This window comes from Pteronotus mesoamericanus, unplaced genomic scaffold, assembly GCF_021234165.1.
Source record: "Pteronotus mesoamericanus isolate MK-2021 breed Mesoamerican mustached bat unplaced genomic scaffold, CSHL_Meso_final contig_169, whole genome shotgun sequence".
NCBI lineage: Eukaryota > Metazoa > Chordata > Mammalia > Chiroptera > Mormoopidae > Pteronotus > Pteronotus mesoamericanus.
In genome coordinates this window covers 5,281,525-5,306,661 of record NW_026555068.1, presented here as the reverse complement: position 1 = coordinate 5,306,661, position 25,137 = coordinate 5,281,525, and the positions used below count along the sequence as shown (strand labels likewise).

At 48.8% G+C, this 25,137-nt stretch overlaps 1 protein-coding gene across 1 annotated transcript in view; it reads right to left on the bottom strand.

Annotated features, from left to right (window-relative positions):
* Positions 1 to 8,096: 8,096 nt before the first annotated feature.
* The window catches only part of SFRP1 (secreted frizzled related protein 1), a 36,648-nt gene continuing 19,607 nt past the window's right edge, over positions 8,097 to 25,137 (bottom strand). The window contains exon 3 of the mRNA XM_054565980.1: positions 8,097 to 8,461. Within this exon, the coding sequence (XP_054421955.1) occupies positions 8,139 to 8,461 (323 nt within the window). The 3' untranslated portion in view covers positions 8,097 to 8,138. The remainder of the gene's footprint in view (positions 8,462 to 25,137) is intronic.

Sequence of the window (25,137 nt, the reverse complement as noted above, 5' to 3'; positions counted from 1 at the left end):
GCAGGCCAGGCTCTTGTCATTCTCCCTTGTCCTGAGATTTGGCCCAGTGACCAGGGACCCCAGCTGGTCAAGACGGAGCCGTTGCTCACAGCCCCGAATTCCTGCGGCTGGCTCCTGACAGCCCAGCTGCCTGAGGGTCTGCCTGCAAGGGGAACCCGCACTGGCCCCATAATCGATACCAACCGTACCAAAGGCGCTGTGATGGGCCTTCTCTGGCAGGCAGAATATGAGGCAAGCGATAATGAGAACAATGAGAGGGTCTGACATGGAAATTTCAGTAGGAAACAAGCAATTACATGAGAACAAACATGCCCAATGCCACTCACAATCATCTGAACACATAACAGTGATTATGAAAACGAGAGCAACAAATACAGACCCTGAGCAGGCTGTGCTTTGGAAAAAGAGTCCCCCTGGGGCAGAGCCATGACCCTCCCTGGGCAGGTATGGGACTGGGGGGGGGGGGTGCACACGCATGCGTGTGCGCACAGACTCATGTATGTGTGCTTTTTGAAACACATGAATTTCATTTGACTTGATTGAAAGCTGGATCTCTTTCCCCTGCAGTTGCAACCACTTCTCCTGAACAAATACATTTCCATCCACTAGGCGGGGAGGAAATAGTGAGTCAGAAAAGAGGAGAGAATTTTCTCTGGACCTGCTGAAGGTTCAGTCTGAGGCTTGCTGAGAACCAGACCTGGAAAGAACGGCGCCCCCATGGAGAGCTGTGCTCTGCAGCTCAGGGCGAGAGGCAGGTGGGAATGAGGAGGGTCTAGGAGGCAAACATTTTGCTAGGAGCCACACGGACCAGGGTACACCAGCGGTCCTTTTTCATCAAGATTCATGGCTCAGACAAGTCCGTTCTGAGGGCTTTAACGGTGAGCTCTTTCTTTCCAGCCCGTGGAGTGGAAAGAAGTGCAAGTGTGGGTCCTGGTGTCCATCTAAGCGGCCCCCTCCTCGCCTCCGTCGTGGGATGCCTTCATTGCCCATCTCCAGCCTCAGTGCCATAAGAACCGTCAGTCCTGCACTGCAGAGAGAAGGCATCTGAAATAGGCAGGCAACTGGAGAGAATTATGAGTGGATGCAGAGAGTTCGCACGTGATGGCTGGCAAGTCAGGAGCAGAGCGAGGAAGGCTTCGTGCTGATGTGAATTGCCATTTGCAGGCTGGCGCTTATCTTTCCTCTAGGCCAACTACAAGCTGCCGCCTCTTCTCCCTCCCCCTCCTCTGTGTCCTTTGCAGGGGCCGTGGGGCCTTTCCTGAGCCAGGGCCAGGTCAGGACCTGATTTGCCACGCCAGAGGGATTTACTGCTGCTGGAAGTCACTGAGTCACCGACCAAGACCAGCAGCCAAATTTAAATTCTCAGTGGCCACAGCTGCCAGCTGTGGGAGGTGGTGCTGACCCCAGAGGAATCCAGTTAATTCTGTGAAACCCACCCTGGCTGTCCCTGGGCCACATTGTGAAATAGGCACTTGGGTTTGGGCCTGTTATGCCTTTAGTCCTTCAGATTACGAGCTTATTCTTCTAGGCAAAGAGGCAAAATTACCCAGATCTTCATAAACTCTCCAGAGAACTAGCCAGCAAAATTGGAACCTGAGACCCTTAAACCACCTCCCACCCCCAACGCATTCCCAGGCCCAAAGGGTGACAGGTGAGGCTAGTGAGCCTTAGTGAAAGGTACAACAGAGATGGGATCACAGACAAAGCATTGCAGCGCAGCAGGGCTCCTTTTTCCTTCTTAATTCTTGTTTGTCTCTCTGTCTGTCTGTCTGTCTGTCTGTCTGTCTGTCTGTTTGTTTTGAAAGGAAATCTCGTGTGCAGTTCTGGGTTTTGGCTGCTTCGCCTTCAAGTCTTGGCACCTGTGGCCTCTCAGAGAAGCCCCAGCCTGGCCCGCGCCTGGCTAGCCAATGGACAGGCTTCCTGAGCTTGCACAGTCTAGAGCACAGGACGCGGACACCCCGGGGAAGGGCAGAAGTAAAAACCTTTCCTTGGAGCTCACAGCTGCCCACAGCAGAGCCTCGTTGAACCCCAAGGACGGGACCGTGAGAATCCCAAACCCTTCCCCCTGGCTCCCACCCACCAGTTCTGGCACTCAGGTGATGGGAAGGTCATCCTAATTAAAACCACGTGGTGGGGGTTCAGCCGTGGAAAATTGCTGGATCCTTTCTCCTTCCTCCCACCTCCTCTTTCTCTCCTTAAACATGCACATGCAACTTTCCCTCCCTTTATTTAAGCAAACAACTCCCTCCATGATTAAGCACAGTCCCTTCTTATCTAAATAGTCCACAGATGTATAAAGACACAGGAGCTTTCTGCTCCTATTTGGAGCTTGTTCTGGTACCCATCTTCTCCAAGCCTACAAAAGGCAGCCTTCCTCTTCCTTCGCGGACAGAAATTCCTAACGCCTGTTCCCCCAGTAAATCAGCCTTGCCTGGCAGGCTGTCCTCAATTTATCAAAGAGGTGGGATTTCCCCTCCAAATACTTCAGTTCCCCACCCCCCACCTTGTCTTGGCCTCTCCTATAACCTGAGCCTGAAACTGCCCAGATGTGAACAAATGGAACATGAAAAGTCCCAATTCTGTTGTCAAAGTCTGATATTACTTTAACCGTCGAAGTAAATACCACGAGTTGGTTAACTCCAACGACCCCTGGTGGTCCAGGACAGGGGGCTGGGGGACTTTGGTAAAGGCCAGAGGCCAGATTCTAAAAGTTTGCCAAGGAAGGAAAAATAGGAAGGGATCTGTGAGTTTCCAAAATAAAGGAGTCTGGGGAAAAAGAACCAACCCTAAAGGTCGGGGACAAAGTGAAATCTAATGGGTGGGTTGAGAGGATGAGCGCCAGCTTTGGGTTTCTCACTGTGATTCTTCCACGGTTTGATTTTCTTTCCAACCTAAAGCATGGTTAGTGCTTCGAGTCTCTAGGAGACGGGCTCTATGCGGGGCCCCCAGAGGGGACTTTAAAACAGGGAGCAAGGACGCTACGGAGCCCCAGCAGCCCTCCTCGCTGGCCCCTTCGAGCCTCGCTGCTCTGCAAACTGACTGGGCCAGCAGGGTCGGCCTCTCCTCTCACCAGGAGCCCATCAAAACTGCAGAAATCCAGCCCTGCCTCAGACCTACCCTATGGGAATCTGCATTTCAACCAGGTATCCACGTGGCTCACATGCGCATTAAAGTTTGAGAAGCACTCCTTGGAGAGGAGATGAACCCAGCTGTAAAGGAGTTACACGCGGGCCCTCCCTTGTGTATCTAGTTGGCCTCTATTAACTAATAGCTAGTGAGATTAGCTCTCAGAACTTCCAAAAGTGTGTGGGTAGAGAAGAGGGAAATACCAAAAAATCTTTCTCTCATCCCCAAGCCACTTATGCCCTACTAGAACGTTTTGTAAAGTAAGATCCAGGGGACTCCTGGCATCTGCAAAACCTAGAGTGCTAGTTCCAAGTTCAGAGTCTAGAGCCCCATGGCAAACCCTCTGAACTTGAATTTCTAGAGGGTGGAAGCCAGAAATTGCAAGTTAGCGAGTTCCCCTCCATGATACATACTAAAGTTTAAGAATGAGTCTCCCTCTTTCCTTGGATTACTAGTGGATGATCAATACAGGTTTCTTTCTCAGGAGCAAACGTGAAATGCTGGCACTTGTGAATTCATCATGGGGAGATAGCATTGGAAGACCAGCCCAAGCTGCGTAACATAGTGAAGAGACGCTTCATCTCTTTCTGCCTCTAAATAGGAGAGCACCGGTATGATTCCTTGAAGAGGGGCGGGTGCTATAGAGCTCTGAAGGCAAGGCTGCTGTTTTGGTGTGGCCAGCCTCTCTCAGACACAAGGTTCAAACTCCAGGGCAACTCCAGCAGCTGAAGCCGAGATGCCTTCATACACACTTAATCATCCTTCTGTGCATTTGTTGTTTTTAAATCTAACAGCGATGGAAAACCACGGGTCGCGGTGGTAGGGCTTCAGTGGGGTGACAATGACAGCCATTCCCAGCATAAGAAATTTTCATTCTTAACCACAGAGAAACTAAAAGGAAATGCCAATCTTTTCCTTGGCTGGGTCTGAGTATCACCAGTTCACCAAATACACTAGTACGGGAAAATCTTCCCATCCTGGAGCACAACTTTAATGGGATTTTTTACAGGTCCCCACACCATGCCTGAAAAGGAGTGGCTCTGTGCATAGGGGTGGTTTTGTGTGGTATTTGCTCACTTCTGGGTAAAGCTGCCAGTTGTCTGAGGTTGGGAAGTGCCTTGTTAAATCAGGGAACGACATCAACTGAAGCTGTCACTGTAATTGCTTACAGAATTAGAAGTCCCACTGACAGTTCCTTAGGCAAGCAGCATGTAAACCTCACAGGGAACAGCACAGGCCTGGCAAGGACCACCGTCTGGGTCCAAAGGGAAGTTGAGTGGTGAGATGTTGTTCCCACAGGACCAGCACTGGGGAGACCTGGGCTCCAGTTTCTGCAACGCCCTTGACCCGGGAGCCCCACTCTTTAGGAAATCCCAACCATTCCCATCGCGGCTTCTCCATCCATAAACCAGAAGGTTCTCCTCAAAGGTCTCCTGTGGGTCTAAGATTCCAGATACCAGAGAGTTTTCGAGTGTATTCGTTAATTTTCAAATTGAATTGGCTAGAGGGGAAAGAGCATCTGAAACCAGAAAAAGGAACTCGGGCAGAGTTGAAAAATATATTCTTGCAGAGCAAGTATTTAACCTTCTTTCTGAGCTGAAACACACACAGCCAAGAGAAACACTCCCGAAGTTATCCATGGGGGCGGATGGTGAGGGTGGGAGGGGGTGGGGGAGCCCGCGGTGCCTGCAGGCGCTTCTCTAGCCCACCCGGCCGGCTACCCCCGGAAAGCTGTTAAACTGACACCAGAAAACATCGCCGAAAGAAGTCAGGAGTGGGGGATGCGTGCAGTCGAAGGGGGTGTGTGGCATGTCTTTGTGGGAAGAAGTCACAACTCACATTATCATTGATTAATTGAGTGATTTTAGTCAAGTGAATATTGATACATGGCAGGAAAAGCATGAAAATAAAATGAACACATATGGGATTTACTATTAACATAGGTGATAACATCAAAACCTCTGGTAAAATGCAGTTTAAAAAAACAACACACATGAAATGGAATGTAAAATCATCTTCACAGTATTCAAAGCTTTTGTAAAAGATTTACACTCTAAAAGAGGAATGCTACAGGAAGGAACTAGAGGAAACAAGAATTTTGTCTGTGTCCTATGTATCTGCTGGTGACAGGTCAGAAGGGCCAGCACAGTATCCGCAGGAGTTACCTAAGGTGCGCTTCCAAAACAGATCGTCTGAGCCCACACAATGGGGAGTTAGAAATAGGGTAACTAGTTACCTGGAGTCTGATGAGAAGCAGATTCTAGGTTTGGGAAAAGGTGTTTCTGTAATTTGCAGATGCAAATGAAACTAGAGCTGACTGGATTCTGCCTTGGCACTAATTCAGCACCTAAAGGTAAAATGTTCTTGGAATTCTCAACACCCTTTCTATCTTCTAAGATAGAGAGTAATGTTCTTCAAGGATTGAGCTGAGTTCTGCCAATGACCTCACAGGCTTCAACCCAGAGCAATTATTTTAAACCTTTACAAATATGACCTTTGCACTAGCAATAATTACCAAATTACACACACACCCCTACTCTTTTGGAAACCGATGACCAAGCCAATGAGTCTGCACATTGGTTTTCTTAACATCCTTTTTTGAGCAAAACAAAGGCTTGAGATAAAAAGGCAGCTCTGAGCCCAGAGTCTCCTTCTGCTCCCTGGAATCACTTGTGTTGTAGACGGAACGGTGGGCGTCTCAAACCCACAGTAAAACTCGAAGCCTAGGACTCCTTGATTGGGGTAATACGTGTAGTTGCAATTCACAATTTCAATCTGCTTTAAACTTTTTCTAAAAATGTCACCTTTTACCTGAGAATTCCCATTTAGAGAATTGCACAGCATGGCCGCCTCTGACTCTTCCATAATCTTTCTGCAGTAACTGCTAACTCCCCACACAAACCCCGCCCCCAAGGCTCCACCTCAGCATGAGGGTCCCATTGCATGATGCGCTGTCACGATGAGCAGATACATCAGATACATACCAGCAATGAACTCAAGTTGATCAACCAAAACTAAGACCCAGATCCATGCACTCGAAATTGCTGAATATCAGTCGACAATAGGAAAGTAGAATATTTCTAATTAACTAATATATATACACATTTTTTTAAACCATCCAAAATTACAGGCAAATCACTTAAGATCCCCAACACTTTATGATTAAAGATCAGAGTGAACCAACAGAGGTGTTAAAATAATAGGGTCGCTAACTGTGAGAGGTTAATTACATCAAGATAACCCTCAGGTAGGTAACGAAGTTGGCAGGCTGATTTCCAGACCGGAGTCTTCAGAAGTTAACAGCATCTTCCGCTGTTTCTGTGTTGGGCCAGGCCACAAGGCCACCCTTCCCGGCCTCTCTGCAGCATCCATACCGAGTACGGCCATGTGCCCAGAGGGACAATCACTAAAGTCCTCGAGGTATTCCAGAGAATTAAGAATCAGGCTTGGGGAAGAAATTAGCATGGATCGTTTTGAATTACTTCCTATACTCTGAACAAGAGGAATGAAGTTGCGTCAGTGAATGGGTTTATGTACATATTTAATAAACACAGGGTTTTGGGAAACATCGTAGGACACTCAGGAGATACACTGCCTTGGAAACTCTCTCCTTGGATGAGGACACTTGTGGCTTAACTTTCCCTCTGCAGAAATAAAAATAATTTTTTTAAATGCAGGAGGGCGGGCAGGCCGGTTGTTCTGAATTTCTTTGACCTGTAGGCAATCAAGTTTAAAGGAATCCATTTCTTCACAGGAAAGAAAAGGATGGGAAGCGTTGAGTTTCAATGAGCATTGTGTTGGGGCCAGAGCAGCCCAGGGCTCCTCAGGAAGGCAGCCACACAGCTGTGCTACCTGCTGGGTCCACCTCCCTCCCAAAATGCCTGGAGACAGTGCAGCACTGCTGGAAAGCAGCCTCAGATGCTCGGAGAGACCCTGGTCTTAGTATACCTTTCACATGCTCAATGTAGACTTTTTAAAAAAAAACCCTGAAAAGCAACTGGGCTTTTCGGTTGTTGCTCTTTAAAGAAATGTGAAATGAATAAACAGATGAAATTAGAATACTAAGCTCTCCACCCAATTACAGTTCACCCTGACTAGCAATTTGCTGGACTATTCTAAATTTTTTTCTTTCTCTTCTCTTTAACTACGTTCTTTGAAAACCACTAACCATCACCTCCTGGGTCTGAAAATCGCCGTCTCTCTTGCCATGGGTCCAGTTCCCACAGGTTTTCCTTTTCCTCACACAAAGGCGGGCACGTGCCCCCCACGTGTGTGGCAGTTAGATCATGCACCGAGGCTGATGTCAGCCGCCACTCACATGGCATCTGAGACTCTGATTCACAGCAAAAGACAGTCACATGGGAAGGCAGGGCAGGTCTGACTCCCTTTGAGTTCACTATTACATGCTGTGTCATGGGCGCTTTTCTTCCCTGCGCCTATTACTCTCTGAAACTGATCTTAAGTTGTAAGTGTGGTGGATGCCTGTTTCTGTCTGAAGCAGACAGAAAGGGAAATTGCTCTGGAACCAAAAGCAATGTATCCCTTACCAACATTTAGAGGTGTCTCATTCCTAAGGAACAGATTAGCTGAAGGACTCATAAGCAATTCGTAATGACACAAAGACAGTTGCAGGAATTATTTTTTGCTGCTCTTACATTTTTGCCTAATCCCCTTTTTTATGTGGAACATTCTTCTCTTTTAGTGAGTGGGTCTCTGGTTGAAATGGTTATGCACCTCCTTGTACTCAGTGACATGCTGTTCCAGACTGTAGACCTTACAAGGCTTCCTAATCTAACTGGTTTCCCTTACCTGGGTGTGCGGCTTTAAATATTGGCTACACGGGGGTCTGGCGCGTGGCTGTGGAGGGGAAGAGTAAGGATGCTGCAAGAGGAAAGCCAACTGGATTACAACGTCCTCTACCCACAGAAGAAGCAGTGAGTTCCAGGGTTGTCTGCTCAGCCCCCACCCCTCACCCCAGCCCACCGCTCCCTCCCCAAACCACCCCGTGAGATTCACTTGAAGACCGACTGAAAAGTGGGACATTCGTGGTTTTTCATCTTCTTCATGAAGTTTTTGAATTCCTTGTTTTTCTTGTCCCACTTGTGGATGGCCGTCAGCAAGTACTGGCTCTTCACCTTGCGGCCCATGATGAGGAAATGGTGGCTGAGGTTGTCCAGCTGGTGGCAGGGGCAGTCGGCCCCATTCTTCAGGTACAGGACGAGCTTCTTCAGTTCCTTCTTCTTGATGGGCCCCAACTTCAGGGGTTTCTTCTTCTTGGGGACAATCTTTTTGTCACCATTTTCTTTTTTCACTTCTTTTATTTTCATCCTCAGTGCTAGAGACGGTAAGGGCAGAGAAGGGGAGAGAGGAAGCATTTTAGAACAGTCTTTCGTGCAAAACAATAACCCCAACCTACGGCTGACGAGGAAGGTGAAATGAAAGGCAAATAGCAAGTGAAAGGAGATAGATTTATAAATAAGTACCAATGTCTCAGTTAACTTTTATGTGCTGATTCCACTTTTGCGGTGCCTGGCGGTATCTCAATAGTTGTTGCCACAAGGGGCGATGGGTCTCAAATATATTTTCAAAACTAAATCATATTTCTCTTTGTTAAAACTCGGTGACTCAGAATATCACACAAGGCTTTAAGAGAAGAAGGGGATCATATAATCCACATAATCTAATGCTTTAGACTTCTGCAACCAAAAAACCTACCTTGAGGTGTTTTGGTTTTTTTTTAAGAGAAAGTTACTGGTTTAGTTTTTTTAACATCCAAGAGTCATAAAGTTCCTTGAAAGTTATGTCCTCTTAACATTGTTCTATATGTGCACCCCCAGCAAGGGAACGTTACAGAATGCTTCAAACTGTCATACTCAAGTGCATTAAACATCAACGCCCAACCTCGGCATTAGAGAAATCGGGGTCCCTACAAACATGTCTTTTAGGGAGTTTTGACAGCACACACTGCCAATGTTTTGTCAACCACTCATCAGCCTCTAGCAGGTGCCATGAAAGTTCTACCCGTTGAGTAGACCCACATGGCACGAAACTCTATTTTGACTTCTAGATAGATCAGAGCAAGTCCTGGTGAAGTCCTGAGAGAGAAATCCAGAGGGTGAACTCTCAAGGTTAATATGGTACATGGGCTTCTTCTGTTCTCAGCACATCGCCCTGCAAAAAGGGAAAGAAAGCAAGCGTGTCCACCAACTCCGCCTTCTCTCATCTCTACAGACCCTGACTTAACATTATTTTAACGTTAATGTGTGGACCAGCTACTTTAGTGACGGCTGCATAGGGTCTATTGAAGATAGCTGGTGTGGAGGTATGCTCTAAGTTCCCCACGCGTCAGCACACGGCTTCCCACTCTCCTTGGTAAGACCAGCCAACCCCACATATTTCCAAAGGAGCTGGACATCCTTGCCTAGCTGCTAGTCACCAGATAATCTGTACATCCTCTGCATTTCTCTGAATTCAAAATTACTCGGCCCCTCTTTTTAATAATGCAGAGCCTCCACCCGCACTCCGTGAAGAAAGGCTTGAATCCCAACTAAATAAAAAGAGCTATCAATGACGGAGGCATATGGCATGCCAGGGCGTGTGCTGAGTATTTTCCACGCATTTCCTCAATTAAACCGAACAACTCCATGAGGAAGGTGCAGTTATTTTCTCCAGCTAACAGATGAGAAAACTGAGGCGTTACGGGTTAAGTTTACTCGCCCAAAGTCACTAACCCTAAATTGAGACCCATGTCTGAATGTGCACTTTTAGCCGCTGTGCTGCCCGTGCTGACTCTATGGTTGCACAAGTCTTTATAATGAACCCAAAACTTATGCTACTGATTAAATGGACCAAGAAAATATGAGGGAGGAGCTCAGACTCTCTTCCCAGTTTTACCCACATTTCAAACTGACTTTATTTATGAAATGGTAAAAGAGTTCCTCCTGGTTGACAGACACTATTCTGGCAAAGGAAAAACTGCATTTGTGAAGGCTTTATAATTTAATATTTAGTTGATTGGAAAGCACACCCTTGGCCTAGCCCAAAAATAAAGAGCAGAGGAAAAAAGTCCTAGGAACAAATCTTTAATGAATGAGTCAAAGTCGGTGAATTAAACATGTTCCCGCCGCCTTTTTTTCCCTTACAAAAAGGGCTCCGGACCTGGCAACCTACTTAACCCCACATAATACCCTAGACCTGGTGTTGCTTATGAAATGCCTCACTCCCAAGGGTGGCAGAAGACTAGGCACCGATCAGCAGAAGGCTCTTGCTGAGGATTAGCACTGACCTTGCCGGCTGGTCCAGGCTTCCCTGCACACGCGGCGGCGAACTGAGCTGCTCATTTCCCAGTGAGGTCCTTTCTCCAGCCCTCCCCCAGCCCAAACCACTCATTGCCCCGCAAGGCTGCTGATGCTTGGCTCCCACCCCCGCGGTGGACAGAGAGCGGTGGGCCCGGCGGGGGGATGCAGAATGGAAAGCAGCAGAAAGCACCCCGCCAGGACCTCACCCCAGACGTGCCCAAACAGGCCCGCACTTCGGTAAGCTTCCCGTGCTGGCTTACAAACCTTGTGCCTGGGGTTCACGTGAGAGACTTCAACTGTCCTAGTCTGTGGCTGGTTAAATGAGAAAGGTTCTCAGTGGGACCGAGTGAGGAGCCAGCAAGAGGAGACTCATTACACAGGCCCAGAAAAGTCAAATCTCCGTCTCTGCGTCCCCTCTGCCAAATGGAGCCAATGGGACTGGGAGCAACCACAACGGAAAGCAGCAGAGAGCAATTCTGCTCCTTTCCCAAGACCCTCTAAGAGGTGGCCCCAGCATTTGATGCGCCTCGAGCTACTTCCCAAAGTCTAAGTCTGGGAGCCAACCACTGCCGTAGGAGTGATCGATTCCATCACCAGGAAAGGCGAGCGCGTGCCGAGCAGATGATGCGAGGGCCCTCTTTTCTGCAGGCAAGCGCGCCGTCCTTCGTTAAGTACTCACCACGTGCCAGGCTCTGTCTATAGGCACAGGATAGGCGCAGTGGGTGTGGTTCACAGCATCCATGTGAAGCACCATCATTATTAGTTATTACAATCAAGGAGAAGGACTCGGGTTAAATAATGACAACACACGGCCACCATTTGTAAGGGACAAGATCAGAATTAGAACCCATACTTGACCTCGAAGACCCCGCTCTTTCTTACCATACCACGACTGGGTTTTGGATGATATTGCTTCAGTGGAAATTATCTCACTCTTTTGATTGTATTGCTTTTAATCACAACTCAAATCAAAAATTAATGGTCCTTTGCCATGACTGTGTAAAGGAATTCAGTTTACATAAGTGGGGGGACAGCAAGGGGAGAGGGGAATCAAACAGTGGAAATGTGTTCTGCATTAGGCTCTTTATTCCTTGCCATTTGGCTCGCTTTCTTTTTTGAGGTAAGGAAAGTAGGGAAGGAGGAGGCACATATGGCCAGAAATTACTAACATCTTTCCATCTCTCAAGGGTTTATTTTAGGGATGCAGATTACCAACAATGTTTGGATAGGCGATTAGCCGTCGGAGGTTGATTTCCCTGCGCCTGTGGATACGTGGGCCACCCCCCACCATGCCTCATCCAGGGGCTGCTGCGACGGGGTGGGTGCTGGCCCAGGAGCAGCCTGGATCCGATCACCTCCTCCTCCCCTTCCAGCCCTCACCACGCTGACAGCACCTGGACCCCAGGGGTCATGGCCCTGGACTGCACTCTGAGTTCGCAATGCACATGGTGGTGGTAAGACAGGGAGGAGAGGCCCCAGGAGGCAGCAGCTGGTGCAAAGGACAGAGTCCTGGGTCCTGGGTTCTAATTGCGTGACCACAAAATCTGGTTGTGAGCTCCCTGAGTGTTTGTGTTCCATCTACAAAGTGCAGGCCTAGCAGTACTACCGCCCGCCCGGAAGCACCACACTGGGGAGCCAGCAAAGCTGTCTCCTGCACGCCCACGCGGCGCCCTTGACCTCAGCTACCTGCAACAGCTGGACTCTGGGCTAAAACAAAGCAACAAACAAAACACCTCTTTGGGGTTTTGTTGTTGTTGTTTGTGTTTAGCAACAATGTGGCATCCTTCGAGAGCAGAGTATTACTACTCCTACCTTTCACCTCTCTGGTTATGCAAAATTCAGAGACCTAGAAACTTTGAAAACCTCAAATTTAAGATTAAAATTAGGGGCAGTCTAGGTCTTTCTCAGAGCCATCGTAAAATAAATAATCCCTTATATTCAGGTAGACCCTTAAAGTTTCATTCCACTTCAGTCACTTTTTTTTTTTTCAGCCCTATTTTTTTGCTCACATATTACATTTCCTTGGTACACTTCCCACGAGGCTTGGCCACATTTCTGAGGCTGAAATGAGAACAGGAAACTCACTGAACTCAAGACAAGTCCACCTTCTCTTCAAAACCATCTCTTCCTCCTTGTGTGCTTATACTCATGGTACCACTGTTCTTCCAATGACCTAGACAGGGTGCTTGGATGTAGGACAACTGTTAGCCAAGGCCAGTCATTTACACAACCAATAACGTGGAATTGCTGCAGGAATACAAGAAAGATCCGATAGGAAAGGTAGGGATGGGACTGAGTTAGTGATCAGATTTGTGACTCATCTGATTACAGATACTAGTTACAGCGAAGAGAAGAGAGGCGAGGAGAACAGAAGGGAGGGGAGAGGAGAGACGGGGAGGGAAGAGAAGAGAAGGAGGGACCCCAGGGAGCACCTTCACAGGGGTGAGAGGAAGAAGAACTATTACAAAAGTCACCACAAGTACAGATGGAAAACCAGGCAGCCCTGGGACTCAGAAAGCACAGGAGGAAGGCGTTTTGAATGGAGAAAATGCTCCTGATCACAAATGCTGCACAGTTTGGGAAGGAGTGTGAGACTAGATCCCTGGACTTGGCAATCAGGGGTCCCTAGTGACCTGTGGGGACCAAGATCCACAGGGGTGAGGGTGAATTCCAGAGAGCTGACAACCAATGGGAAGTGGGAAGGAAAGGTATGCCACACGGACAACCACCAAGCTTCTAGAATGTTTACGAAGATTTACCACCAGCCACTTCTAGCCAAACATATTAGGTTGAGCACACGCAATCATTTCCACTCCTTCCCAAAGTCAGTTTAAAATTATAGTTAAAAAAAAGTTATAAACACAGGCAGGAAAATGGTAAAGGAAACAAGAACATATCAACATTTAGTGTAATAGAAAGCAAATGGACGGTGGAAGCTGGCTTGACAGGGAGAGGAAAAGCTGAAACCTAGCAGCCAGTAAGAATGAGCCTCTCCACACTGCAGGACCCAGAAACGCTCAGGAGCGGGGGCCACCAGGCGCGTCTGCCCTCCGTTGCAGAGGTTGTGTTAAACACGGGAACTGGGAAAAGTCCGTATTAGGGCACTCAGGTCTACTAGCCTGGGCCACCCATCCAGGGGACTGTCCTTCACCAGCTCCAGCAGCAGCCAAGAGCTCTATTCTCTCCAGGAGGTTGGACCCAGACAGACAGTGGGCCTAGGTACACCAGACAGGAGGCCAGAGCAGAGAGCGCTGCCCTGAGTGAAAGTCTGCAGAGTGAATCTGAGACCCTCAGGTCTTAGAACCCTAAGTTTACATTCCCCAGTCAATGAGTCGAAGGGTTTCTATCTAAAGAAACTAGCAGCCCAAAGGAAAAGACCTGCTGCACCCACAATGAAACTCTAACATGAGGCCCCACAAATCACAGGCCATGCACATGCACAAAGAGCTTCCAAATTGAGTGCTTCACTCTTAAATGTCAAAGAAAACTTCCCAGAAATGAGGAACATGAGTTCTCAGATTAAATAGTCCCCAGCTCAAGGAATCAAGACATTTGGAAACACCAGGGATAAAGAGAACTTTAAAAATCCTGTAGAGAAAAGGAGAGTGTATACATCTAACACAAAGGAGCAGGCGTCAGAATGGCAATAGCAACACTAGAAGCTGGAAGATAATGGATCCACGCCTTTAACATTCCCACATTTGATACTGAGCCCAACTATCAATCAGCATGTGGGAGCAGAATAAAGACCAGAGAATGAAGACATTTTCACACATTCAATGATTAAAGAAAAATGATCTCCCACATACCTTTTCTCAGGAAACCACTCCATGATGTACTTACTCTTCAAAAGTGCAAAACAAGACACAGAATTCAGAAAACCGAAGATCTAACTTAAAATAAAAACAATGGAAGTCTTAGCATGGTTTTTCCAGAACAACTGTGTGGCAACCTAATATGTTTGGCTAGAAGTGGCTGTGGTAACCTAAAGGTCAGCCAGTCCAGACGGAAAAAGGAGGAAAGAGGGCTCAGGCAGGTACCTGCAGAAAAGTTTGGAGCTGAATGCTTAATACAAACATAAGAACTGGGAAAATGAAATGAGGCGATTACCAGCTCAAGGGGGAAAAAGGCGTACAAGGAAGGAAATCAAAGTGCAGTGCACTACCAGGCACGGCTGCAGGTGATATTTACATAATTAGAATGCATTAAACATTGACTATGAATCTGACCAACAGTGTGATACAGCTAATGGAAAGAAGTAGAGAGGAGGTGTAGAAGTGTAAACCTTTACCTTCAATAGCACAAAATAAATAATGTCTTAAAAATTAAAATCAAGAAATCGAATTATAACCATGTTAAATACCACAAGAAACAACTAAAATGATTACCTCTGGGTTGTGGGAATTAGCAGTGGGAAGGCATGGGGCAAAGGACTACATACAGTTTTTGCTAAAAAGCCTTTTATTACTATTTGACTTCTTAAGCTGCATTGATGCATTGATTTTGAAGCAAAAAACTTATTTTTTTTTAAAGTGTATAGTGTCCAAATAAAATATACATGAGTCACAAAATGCGAAATCTTAAAAGCCAAGATTACACATCCAGGTCCTCCACGGTCCCTTCGACTGGAGCAGCTTGGCAGGGGTCAGGGTTTCTTAAAGGTTATATTTGGGTACAATTTCTGTTTTAACTGCTGTTGGTGATAAGGGGGTGGCCCACCGATCTATTCAATCTCCATCATTTTTCAGATAAAAAAAAATCAATTAGGTTAGAATTTGAAATTTTTCCTTGAACTGGAAGAGATGTTAAACCAGGTTCAACGGATGCTCAGAAGTAACTTGCCTGAGGTCACGTGGCTGGAGGTTCCCACAGCTCTGCTGAGAACCCGCCCCCACTCTCCATCAAAGCTCCTTGTTCTCCCCACCAGTTCCTCCAAGCAGAGAAGCAAGAGGGGACGAATGGTATCCCGGAAGATCCTGGGGACAACTGGAGAAGCACGTGGGCCTATTTTCTCTAATCGGTGCTTATGAAAATTCACCCACAGCAAATAACAAGGCACACACCCAGATTTCTGGTGACTTGCTTTTTTCCCTACATTGCCTTCTCTTGCAGAGAGGGCCGAAGTTCCCAAATAGATGATTTGAGAAGCAGGGGCTTAAGACTGGCAAACTGGTACGGCCCCCTGGCACAGGTGGGTGCCGGGCATCAGCTCTGCATCCTCGGCTCACACCTCTCATCCCACATAGAGCCTCCTGACGAAAAATCCTGCTCAATAGCAAGACAAGACCTCGCTAAACAATAAAAAGAGAGAGCACCCGGTTTTCTGCTTCCTACCTCATTTTCACAAATCTCTTGGGTGGGCACCCCTGAGGCAGAAAGCGCCATCCCCAAATCCAATGGTGCGTCTGAGATTGGGGAACAGCATGGGGTGCGGGCCTGGCTGTGAGCAACCGTGGCCGCCTTCCCACACCCTCGCAGAGGGTTTGGGCACCTTGGCGAGCTGGTTTTTAGGCATTGGCACCAAATGAGTCCTACTGACAAAGGCCCTGCAATGGCAGCCCAGCAGCCCTCTCTGTTCCCAGCAGCGGCCGGTGTTTGGCATCACTAATTCGTTTAGCAAAGAAAGGAGCTGCACTTGGTCACAATAACTCAGACTCTGCCCCGACCACAAACCACACGCTGCATACTTACATGCATTTACTGACTACAGGACATACGTTACCAAAAAAAAAAGCCAGCCAGCAAGCAAGCAGACCAAACCCCTCCAAAAACGATTGAAAGCAGCTTTCTTTTTCTCTCACAGAAACAGCAGATGTAGAAAGTGCTCCTGCGTGACTTAGTTGGGACAAAGTATTTATTGGCGTTGTTCTGTTTTCTGGACCCCAGACATCTTGGGGAGGCCGAGGGGCGGGGCAGGCAGGAAAATGGGGTTTGCAACTTTAAACACCCCCCACAATGCACTCACACACACAGCAGAGCAGCGCTGATGTCAGCCAGCGGGGTCCTGCTGCCTAATTGCTTGATTTCATGGATTGTGTTAAGTCCCCACTGGTTTAAGCTAATGGTGCAAAATGAAAACCCCACTTTAAGAGCAAAGAGCTGCCTGGTGTGGTTTTATGTGGGGAGACGTGTGCACTGGCAGCTCCGGCAGCAGGGGCATGGGCCTCCGAGTGGGACAAAGAAGAGCTTTGGGCCCCTCCTTCCAGGAAGCACTGTATCCCCCCTCCTCATCTCCCCAAGCAGGAGGCAGAGGAGAATGGGAGAATCGCTTAAATAAAGTCAATCACTAGGATTGATTGAATCTTGGCTCCAAGTCCCGGCAAACCTGCCAAGGCAAACAGCTTTTCCTGCCGCAGGGTCACTGGTTTTCCATTCCTCTCCCTTCCACCCCTTACTGTTTGCACGAACGAGGAGGCAGAGTGTGGAATGGTCCCTTGGAAGGAAAAAAATGGGGAGTGGGTGTCACAATCAATGAATCAGAAAAGCCATGAGCTACTCCTAGCTCACCGAGATGCATAAGAGAGGGGTCCTCAAACTTTGGTGTCATCAGTATCGCCTGGAGCACTTGTTAAAAATGCACATTGCTGAGCCACTCCCAGTTTCTGATTTGGTAGCAATGGATGGGACCCAAGGATTTGCACTTCCGACAAGTTCCCAAGTGATACTGATGCGGCTGATCTGGGGACCACATTTGGGAACCACTGGTTCAAAGAGTTTGGGGCAGGGGAGCGTAAGGAGGGCTCTGATTTGTCACCGTGGTTATTCACAGCGGTGCATTCTGATGGTGTTTAAACATCCTAGAGGCCCAGGACAGTCCTGCAAACTCGCGGAAGCTCCAGCTGAGGTCAGCAAGACCAACACGGGTATGTCTGCGACCCAGTAGACCTTGGGCAAGCTGGTCTAGTACTGTGTTCAGAACTGCAGACGTCTATGGGCCCGTCTCTCAGTGGTGGACTCCTGCAAACTTGGGAAAGCAAAAGCTTTGATAGCAAGATGCGCACATTTCAAAGGAAAAGACTAAGTCCAGAGTCAGCAGAGTTCAGCTTCTGGTTCAGACTCCATCACTAACTTTTTGTGCAATCCTGGGTAAATCATTTTCCTTCCCTGGGTTCTCTGTGTAGCCTTTTGGACCAGTTAATCCCAATCTCTTCCCTCCCCTTCCCCTCCCCTTCCTTCCCTTCACCTCCCCTCCCCTCCCCTCCCCTCTTCCTTTCCCAACAATCTTTCTAAATCTTTATATTTTCTTTCTATGTCTTGAAATTCAATACAGAAACCTTAATCATACAAAGGAAAGGATTCGGAGGGGGACACACCTCTCTGAGTCACCAAGGACTTCTCTATCGTCCCAAGCTAAGAAAGCACCAAAAAAAAAAAAAAAAGGCAAGGCCCTGTCCCAAATCCTGCGTTCCCACCATCACAGGATCCGCTCTGAAGCAGAAACAGAGGTCACACCAGCCCGGATATTAAGGTCTCCCTACTCATTCCCATCTCTGACCTTGCATATCTAACTTTCTGCTCTTGTATCTTCTGTTTCACTTTTTTCACCCTTTCTAGGCTTTGTATAAACAGCAGGGAGGCTCCTCTCCAGGAGATGAGGCAGCTCCCAGCTTCACTACGGAGTCCCAGGAAGGGGCAGCAGAGCACATGTGGTTCTCCTGTCTCCCACCCCACCCCGCCCCGCTGGAAACAGGCCTGGATGAGACTGGGACACCAAACAGGAGGAAGAGAAATACTGGTTTCCAGAAGGCGACATTTGTCTCGGCCTGAAGTAGGTTTGGTTGGAGGCAAAAGTCTAAAAAGTGAATGGGAGTCAGCGTCCAGTCCCAACTCAAAGCTGACCTCTCCATTTCTTAGGGTTTGCACTCTCTGGCGGGGTCCGCCGGTGCACACTCGGGGTGGCCGGCGGTGCTGGCCTCGAGCTGGATGTCCTGACTCGGCTTCTAGGCCCTCTGACCTTCGCTGACTCTTCCTTCTCTCCGCCCTGTTGGAGCCTCACACGCGAGTACCAGGCGGAGGGTCTGAGAGTGTAAGAGGAGAGGTGGTGCCAGGGAAATGAAGGCAATGGGAACACACGGGCTCCCCACTCTGTGCTCCGTCTCCTTGTCAGGAGAGCCACTTATTTTAAAAAAGACAGAAACAGAAGTCAGTAAACAAACTAACTTCCCCTCGGCCATGGAGGCCAAGGTGGGCCCAGAGGAGGGCCACATCAAGTCTAATGGATGAGCGAGACTCAGGGGACCCCAGAGACAGGGCTGAGCAGGAGCAGCTGTCCGGACCACATTCCGGGGCCCTGTCCCCAACTCCCAAAGGCACTGCCACCATTCAGGTGGCAAACATTTTCTGGGTGTTTACCAAGTTCCTGCCTGCACACCTGGCAGGTTTTCTTAATGGTCCCCTTTACTCTCCATGTACAGTGCACACCTTCCTTCTGAACAGTCACGATCCCAGGCGCCTGGGGCAATGGCTCTGGCTCGGAACTCCATGGGGCAGTCCTGTAGGCGCCCCGCTCCCCAGCCGGTCTGCCCATAACTGACAGAGGGGGTCGGTGGAAATGACCTCAGTACTGACACACTCACGTTTCTCCAGGTCCTGTCCCCAGGTCTTTGCGCCACCTGCTTAGCGCTCCTCCCTCTTGTTCACAGGCCTCTGGCCCAGCCGGGGAGTCAGGGGGCGCCCCTTCTCCTGCAGCTGCTCTCCAGCACCTCAGGCAGCGCGCTGGGGGCACTCACCAGACCCCCGCCACACAAGCCTTGGCAGCAAGCTCCACCCCAGTGCCAAGCACGAGGGGTCTGAGAGGCCGGGCCGGCCCTGCCCGGATTTGCCAAAGGAGTGGCGTCACAGCACCCCTCACTGTCTCGGCATAGGACGATTGATGTGACAGACACAGACAGGGGAAGATGGAAGACAAATGTCATCTTGCATCTGACCACAGCTAGAGCAGCAGCCCAGTCACATCGGAATACAAAATGTCTGAGCTCATGGCTACCCCCTGAAGATTTCACAGAAGCTGATAAACAGGAAGGCATCTTGTCAATTGCCAGATGCTGAACCAACACCGGTGCCAGTTTAGATCTTTCATAGTCAGAAGTGCATAGAGAGACACCGTAGAAATAATGGCCACAGTGCCAGGTTGTCACAAATGGAGGGTTTGCTGTGAAAGCGCCCCTAATACAGCATGCACAGCATGGCTAGTCATGATCAGCAGATGGAGGGGCTGCGTGCAGGGTTCTGAGGACACTGACGCCCCCTCCAATATGAAGCCTTTCACAGACACGCCCAATCAGGAAAGATGCAGTCACAGGATCCAGGATCACTGTGCGACGTGGCTCTTTTCTGGAGAGATGCAGCATGGGACAGATTCTCCCTCAGAGCTTCCAGGAGGAACCCACATTTTGCATTCCTGGCCTCCTGAACTGAGAGAGAACATATTTCTGTTGTGGATGCCACCTGGTTTGTGGTCAACTTGTTGTGGTGGCTGTAGGAAACCAACACAAGCCAAACTCGGCCCCACGGCATTACTGTCCCTCAGAGATGGAACCAGTTGGCTATGAGAACCACGAAGGGCTTGCTGGAATGTCTGGTGCCTGAGGCCTGCCCCTTCTGTCCTGCGTTCGACTCCCAGCTCTGCTGTGTGACCTTGGGCAAGTCACTTATCCTGAGCGTCACTTTCCTCAACCTAAAAAGGGGGACAATACTTTCTATCCCTCATAGGGTCGCTGGTAGGCTCAGAATAAAAATAAACTTATGTATGGGAAAGCATTTTGAAAATGGCAAACTTCAATTCTACTATCTTGTACATTTTTTATTTTATTTTATATAGCCTTTTCAAAACTAAATTACATATTCAAAAATAAATATGTGTAGATGTACAGATTTGTGTTTTTCTTTACCCTTCATTCACTGATTCATTTACTTTATTCACCTAAACTTCTGCCCAATTTTTCAGCACCCCTCTGCCTTCAGAAGTAGGAAAGTGCAAATAGTTTCCTACTATGTTTAGGCAAAATAACTCTAGCTTTAGAATTTCGGTTCATTTCCCTATGGTCTTTCCAGAAGTTCTCTGTGACTATCTATGACCTCATTGTTCTTCACCCTACTCCCTAAAGAGCGAGGATTCCGACTATTCCACAGTTAAGAACACTGTTGAATTTTGATCCTTGCTTTTCATTTTGTGACATCTGACAACACGTATTCCCTGCCCTGTTTTTCCCTCTTTCTGTCATTCGGATTTCAGTATCGTCATTTCTGGAGCTTCAGAACATAGCCACATCTTTGCTTCTTTCCCTTGCTATAATGAAAGGTATGTTTTGCTGACATGTGTCAGAATGAGAGAACCTACCAGGTGGCGATCACCTGTATTTCCTCTTCTTGGCCCCCTCCCTTCAAAGTTAGTGGATTCTCCCTTTGAAATATGAGTAGAATGACCTTTATGCCTCTTTCCTGGAAATAGGTCAAGTCCTCCAGGCCAGACAGAGCTGGTGGTGGATAGGAAACCCAGTGAACCCATCCTTGGACAGACAATGAGCAGGCACCAGGGTGCTTTTTCAGCAGTTCTCAAGATTTTCTTATGGACAACACAATGGAGGGGTCAGAAGGTTAGGCCAAAAATCAGCAGCTGAGCTTGTAAAAACCTCCCAGATCAAAACTATTTCTCTAGAAAGAAAAAATTTCATTCCTCCAATTTTCTTATATCTACTGATTAGTTCATGTAATATACAGAGCTGATCAGCATTTGTTCCTTTGCTCTGATGGACTGCTCTGTCCAGCCTATCCCTGGACACGGATGGTGAGTGGGGCCACCGCATAAGCATTCACAGCACCCGCCTGGCATCCAACACCACCATCGTTACCTGTTGGTGTGAGCACAGAGCAACTCTGTGGAACAAATAGAACACTAAGATTTCCAGCGAACGGGATCCCTATGTAGGCAGGAAAGTCTACAGAACCTGCCACGGCCATGTCACTGAGAGGGTGTGAAGTCACTGGAGACATGCAGGAGGAGGAGGGGTCTGGCTCACGGGCCCAGGTGCAGAAGCACCACCTGAGGGAAGGAGGGGACCGTGGCTGCAGGGGCAGCACAGTGGCTATTGCAGGAACCAGCCGCCGCACTGGGGAGAACCCAGCTGTGGAAAGACTTAGTTAAGAGCTATTTCACTTGAGACTATGACACATCAAGACCCGGGTACCTCTGTGTATGGCCCATCCCCCTCAGGGCCAGGGAGGACACCCCTGGGGATCTCTTAGCACTGGGGGCGCCAGCTCAAGTGTCGTCTTCTGCAGTGACTGCCACCACGCCTTGGGGTCCAGGTGAAGAGCTCCAACAAAGGCAGGATACCTGGCTAGCATAGTTTGGATGGAAATGTCATCATTTGTACCCAGAGGTGGCCAGGCCAGGGGACATTTGGTAAAGGCCCCAATGTTCTACCCAGGAAGAAAGAACAGGGTATGTGTCTCATTGGATAACCTGGTAATTTAAAAGAGTGTCAGATATGCTCCAGAGTAAGAAGCGTAGCCAAACCAAACCAGCTCCAGGTGCCCTCTTCTTCCAACCCAGCGGCCCGTGCTGAACGGTCTTCTATGACAGAATTCAGGGTAAAATTTCCTCGGAAGAAAGGTTCCACTTCACAGCATGTGTGTGTTTAAAGATCCCTAAATTAGGACACAGAAGCACAGATTCTTAGATCGGAACGGGATTTAAGAGGTCATCTAAGCCAAGCTCTCATTTCAGAGATCAGAAAACAGACAATGAGGACCACCGTCTCGCTGTCAGCCGCTGATCAGGAGCTGGAGCTTGGACCCCAAGTCCTTGTGACCACCAAGTTCCCCCTCGTTCCCCGAGCACTTGTCCCTCTTGATTTTGTCCCTCACGCGTACACACTCAGAGAGCCGAATCCCCCAGCCTCCCAGGCTCCAGCCCTGTGTGCTCACACAGCCTCCCTTCCTCCTTCTCCAAGTGCAGGCCTGGGGATGCCGATGACCCCCCTCCCAGACCACTCCAGAGGGAGCTCTTTGTTGTGTCCTGCACTGGAGTTTCTTAGGGTGTGGGCCTCCCAGGAATCTTACGCTGAGGACTCCCTGGGAAGAACAGGCGGCTTCTCAACTCCAACCTGGGTTTCTCTTTCTCGGGAACCCATAGGGCAAGGCAGGAGCACAGAGAGTTTTCCACTGGCCCAGACCAGATTAAGCTCACCAACAGACTCCCAAAGAGCACCAGGACAAGGGGGACCTGGATGGGACAGTGAGTGAAAGAAAGGGAAAGTGCTGTGCTCTCTGCGAGGCTTGACTGGCCTCCACCCGAGTAACCATTCAAAACAAGGAAACCTGCCAGAAGACACATTAAGCCTGTAAGAAAAGAAGGCTGCAGGCGAAGAGCTGTCAGTCACGCAGAAAAATCAACAACACAATCTATTGATTCCTTTCCTTTTCCAGTGAAGGGGCAGCTTCATGCTCAACATTCTCACCACCCTCCCCCATCACTCAGTTATACAACTGTGAAAGCAAAAAGGGACTTTTTTTTTTTTAAATCACCAAGAAAACTGATACGAGAGTGGGGTAGACCAGATGGTCTTGCTTATATGAAGAAGAAAAGGGTAGGACAGGGGAAGAGAAGAGGGAGGCCCAGCCCGGGGCCTGCACTTCATTCCAGGTTTGGGGGACCTCCTCTTTGGCAACTGGAGGACCATTCCCCAAGAGTCAGGACCACCAGACGGCTCCAAGTCATCTCTCTGGTCTTCATCATGAAGACATACAGCCGGGAATGAATCTGAGGTTCTGTTTTTGCGTAGCCAGGAGCCGGCCCTTTCCTGGCTGAAGAGTGGTCTACACGTGAGATTGGAACTGAACAGAAATGCATTTCGGAGGTGGCTTTCCACGTTCTGGGTGATCCAGTGAGCTGGGGGCCTCTGTTTATTCCTCCACCTTCCTCAGGAAAATAATCTGATATCCCCATGAGAAAAAACATTGACCCACCAACGCAGCCACCTCCGGAGTGGAAAGCAGCAAGTGCTCTATAAATCACTGAATCGTGGCCTCTGAAGGGTTGGAAAGTACCACAGGGGGATGCGTCCGGCTTAATGCCAAATGCAGCCCTTTCAGGTATCATAGGCAAGACACTACCCAGCCTTTGAACAGCTCCTGTGACGAGGACCCTACTACCTTGTTAATGAAGGTTTTATTTCTTCACCAGGCCAGGTTCTCCCAGAGCCACGCAGAACAAGTCTTCCCTTTGGGGGATTAGACAGTTTCAGCTCTCTCAACTACTGTCTTCCTAACACTAGTAGCCCTGAGAGACAGACAGCTTCAAACACACAGGCTTATCCATTTGAGGGAGGATAGGGGAGAATTGCCAGGCCCTTTAGAAAGTGGGAAACATCCAACGTGACTGTGCAGCATCCAGGTCTGGGAAAAATGGCTTGGCAGCTCAGTTTCTGACAGCTGTACACAAAATATCTGCCATCGGCCACTGTGGGCCAAAAGGAGGCTGAGCTCCCATTCTGCACGCTGGTATCAGTGTAGAGGAGCAGCAGAGTGGCCACTCCCAGGTGTGACACGTCTGCACCAGGGTCTGCCATGGCCACCGTCCCCTCTCTGGGGGCCAGGCTGGCACAAAGACGCAGGCTTCAATTTCCCAAGTCTCCTCGCCCAGCCCGTGGTTTTGGGCCTCATGCTTCAGGTAGTATGTGCCCAGAGATGCTTAGGGGTTAGGTCAGCCTGTATTTTAAGAACCTCTAAAACTCTAAGCTCCTTCAAGAGAAACATCGCTATTACTAGCCTGATTCAGATTTGGTGTATCTGTAAAATACATTCATCCTTTATTTCTCTTTTTTAAGGAAAGCCAAGTGTGTAGTTTATGTTACACATGCTTTAATGAAAAAATGGTCTTGCTGGGCATGCCGACAGTGTCCGCTTGAACAGCAAGCCTTTCCTGGGGATGCCACGCAAGGCTGGGAGATGGACCTGGGGCCAACTGCTATGGGGTAACTTGCCAGATGTGAATTTGCACTTTGTCATTCTCAGGACACTTCAATAGATTCTCACGGGGTCCACATAGAAGTTCTCAAAGTAGGCACAATGATCCCTATTTGGGGGGTAGGAAAACTGAGGCTCAGGGATCGACAGCCAGCCAAAGGCTCATGGTGGCAGATTGCGGAGTTGGAATTAAAACTCAACTGTGAGGTTTAATTAGTGCTCCGGAGAAGCCACTCGCTCCATGCTTCCAAAATGGCTGTGCCTTCCCTATGTAGGCAAAGAGGGTCCTGTGCCCTCCATCCCTGGGTTTCTGAGTAAACACAAGGAAAAGCAAGAACCTCAAAGGCAAGGTCTGGAGGGGGAGCCCGAATGTGGACTCAGTCCAAGGAGCTGAGGCCAGGATGCCCGCAGCCCCGCGAGGCACTGTCAGGGAAGGCCCGTCTACCGCGTAATAATGCAGGTCCTTTGCAGTGGTCCTACAACCCAACTCCACCCCCGACTCAGCTCTTGGATGAGGGCATCCAACTCATTTTTCACCTGTTGCACACTCCTGGACCCTGGTTTCTCTTCCACAGGTGCCTATGATGAAGGCCAAGCGTTCCCAAGCGAACACTTCTGGGGAGCAGGGAGATGCCAACAAAGATAGCCTATCAAGAAACCGGCCCTGGCTGGTATGGCTTGATGGATTGAGCACTGGCCTGTGACTCGAAAGGTCGCCAGTTCGATTCTGGGTCAGGGCACATGC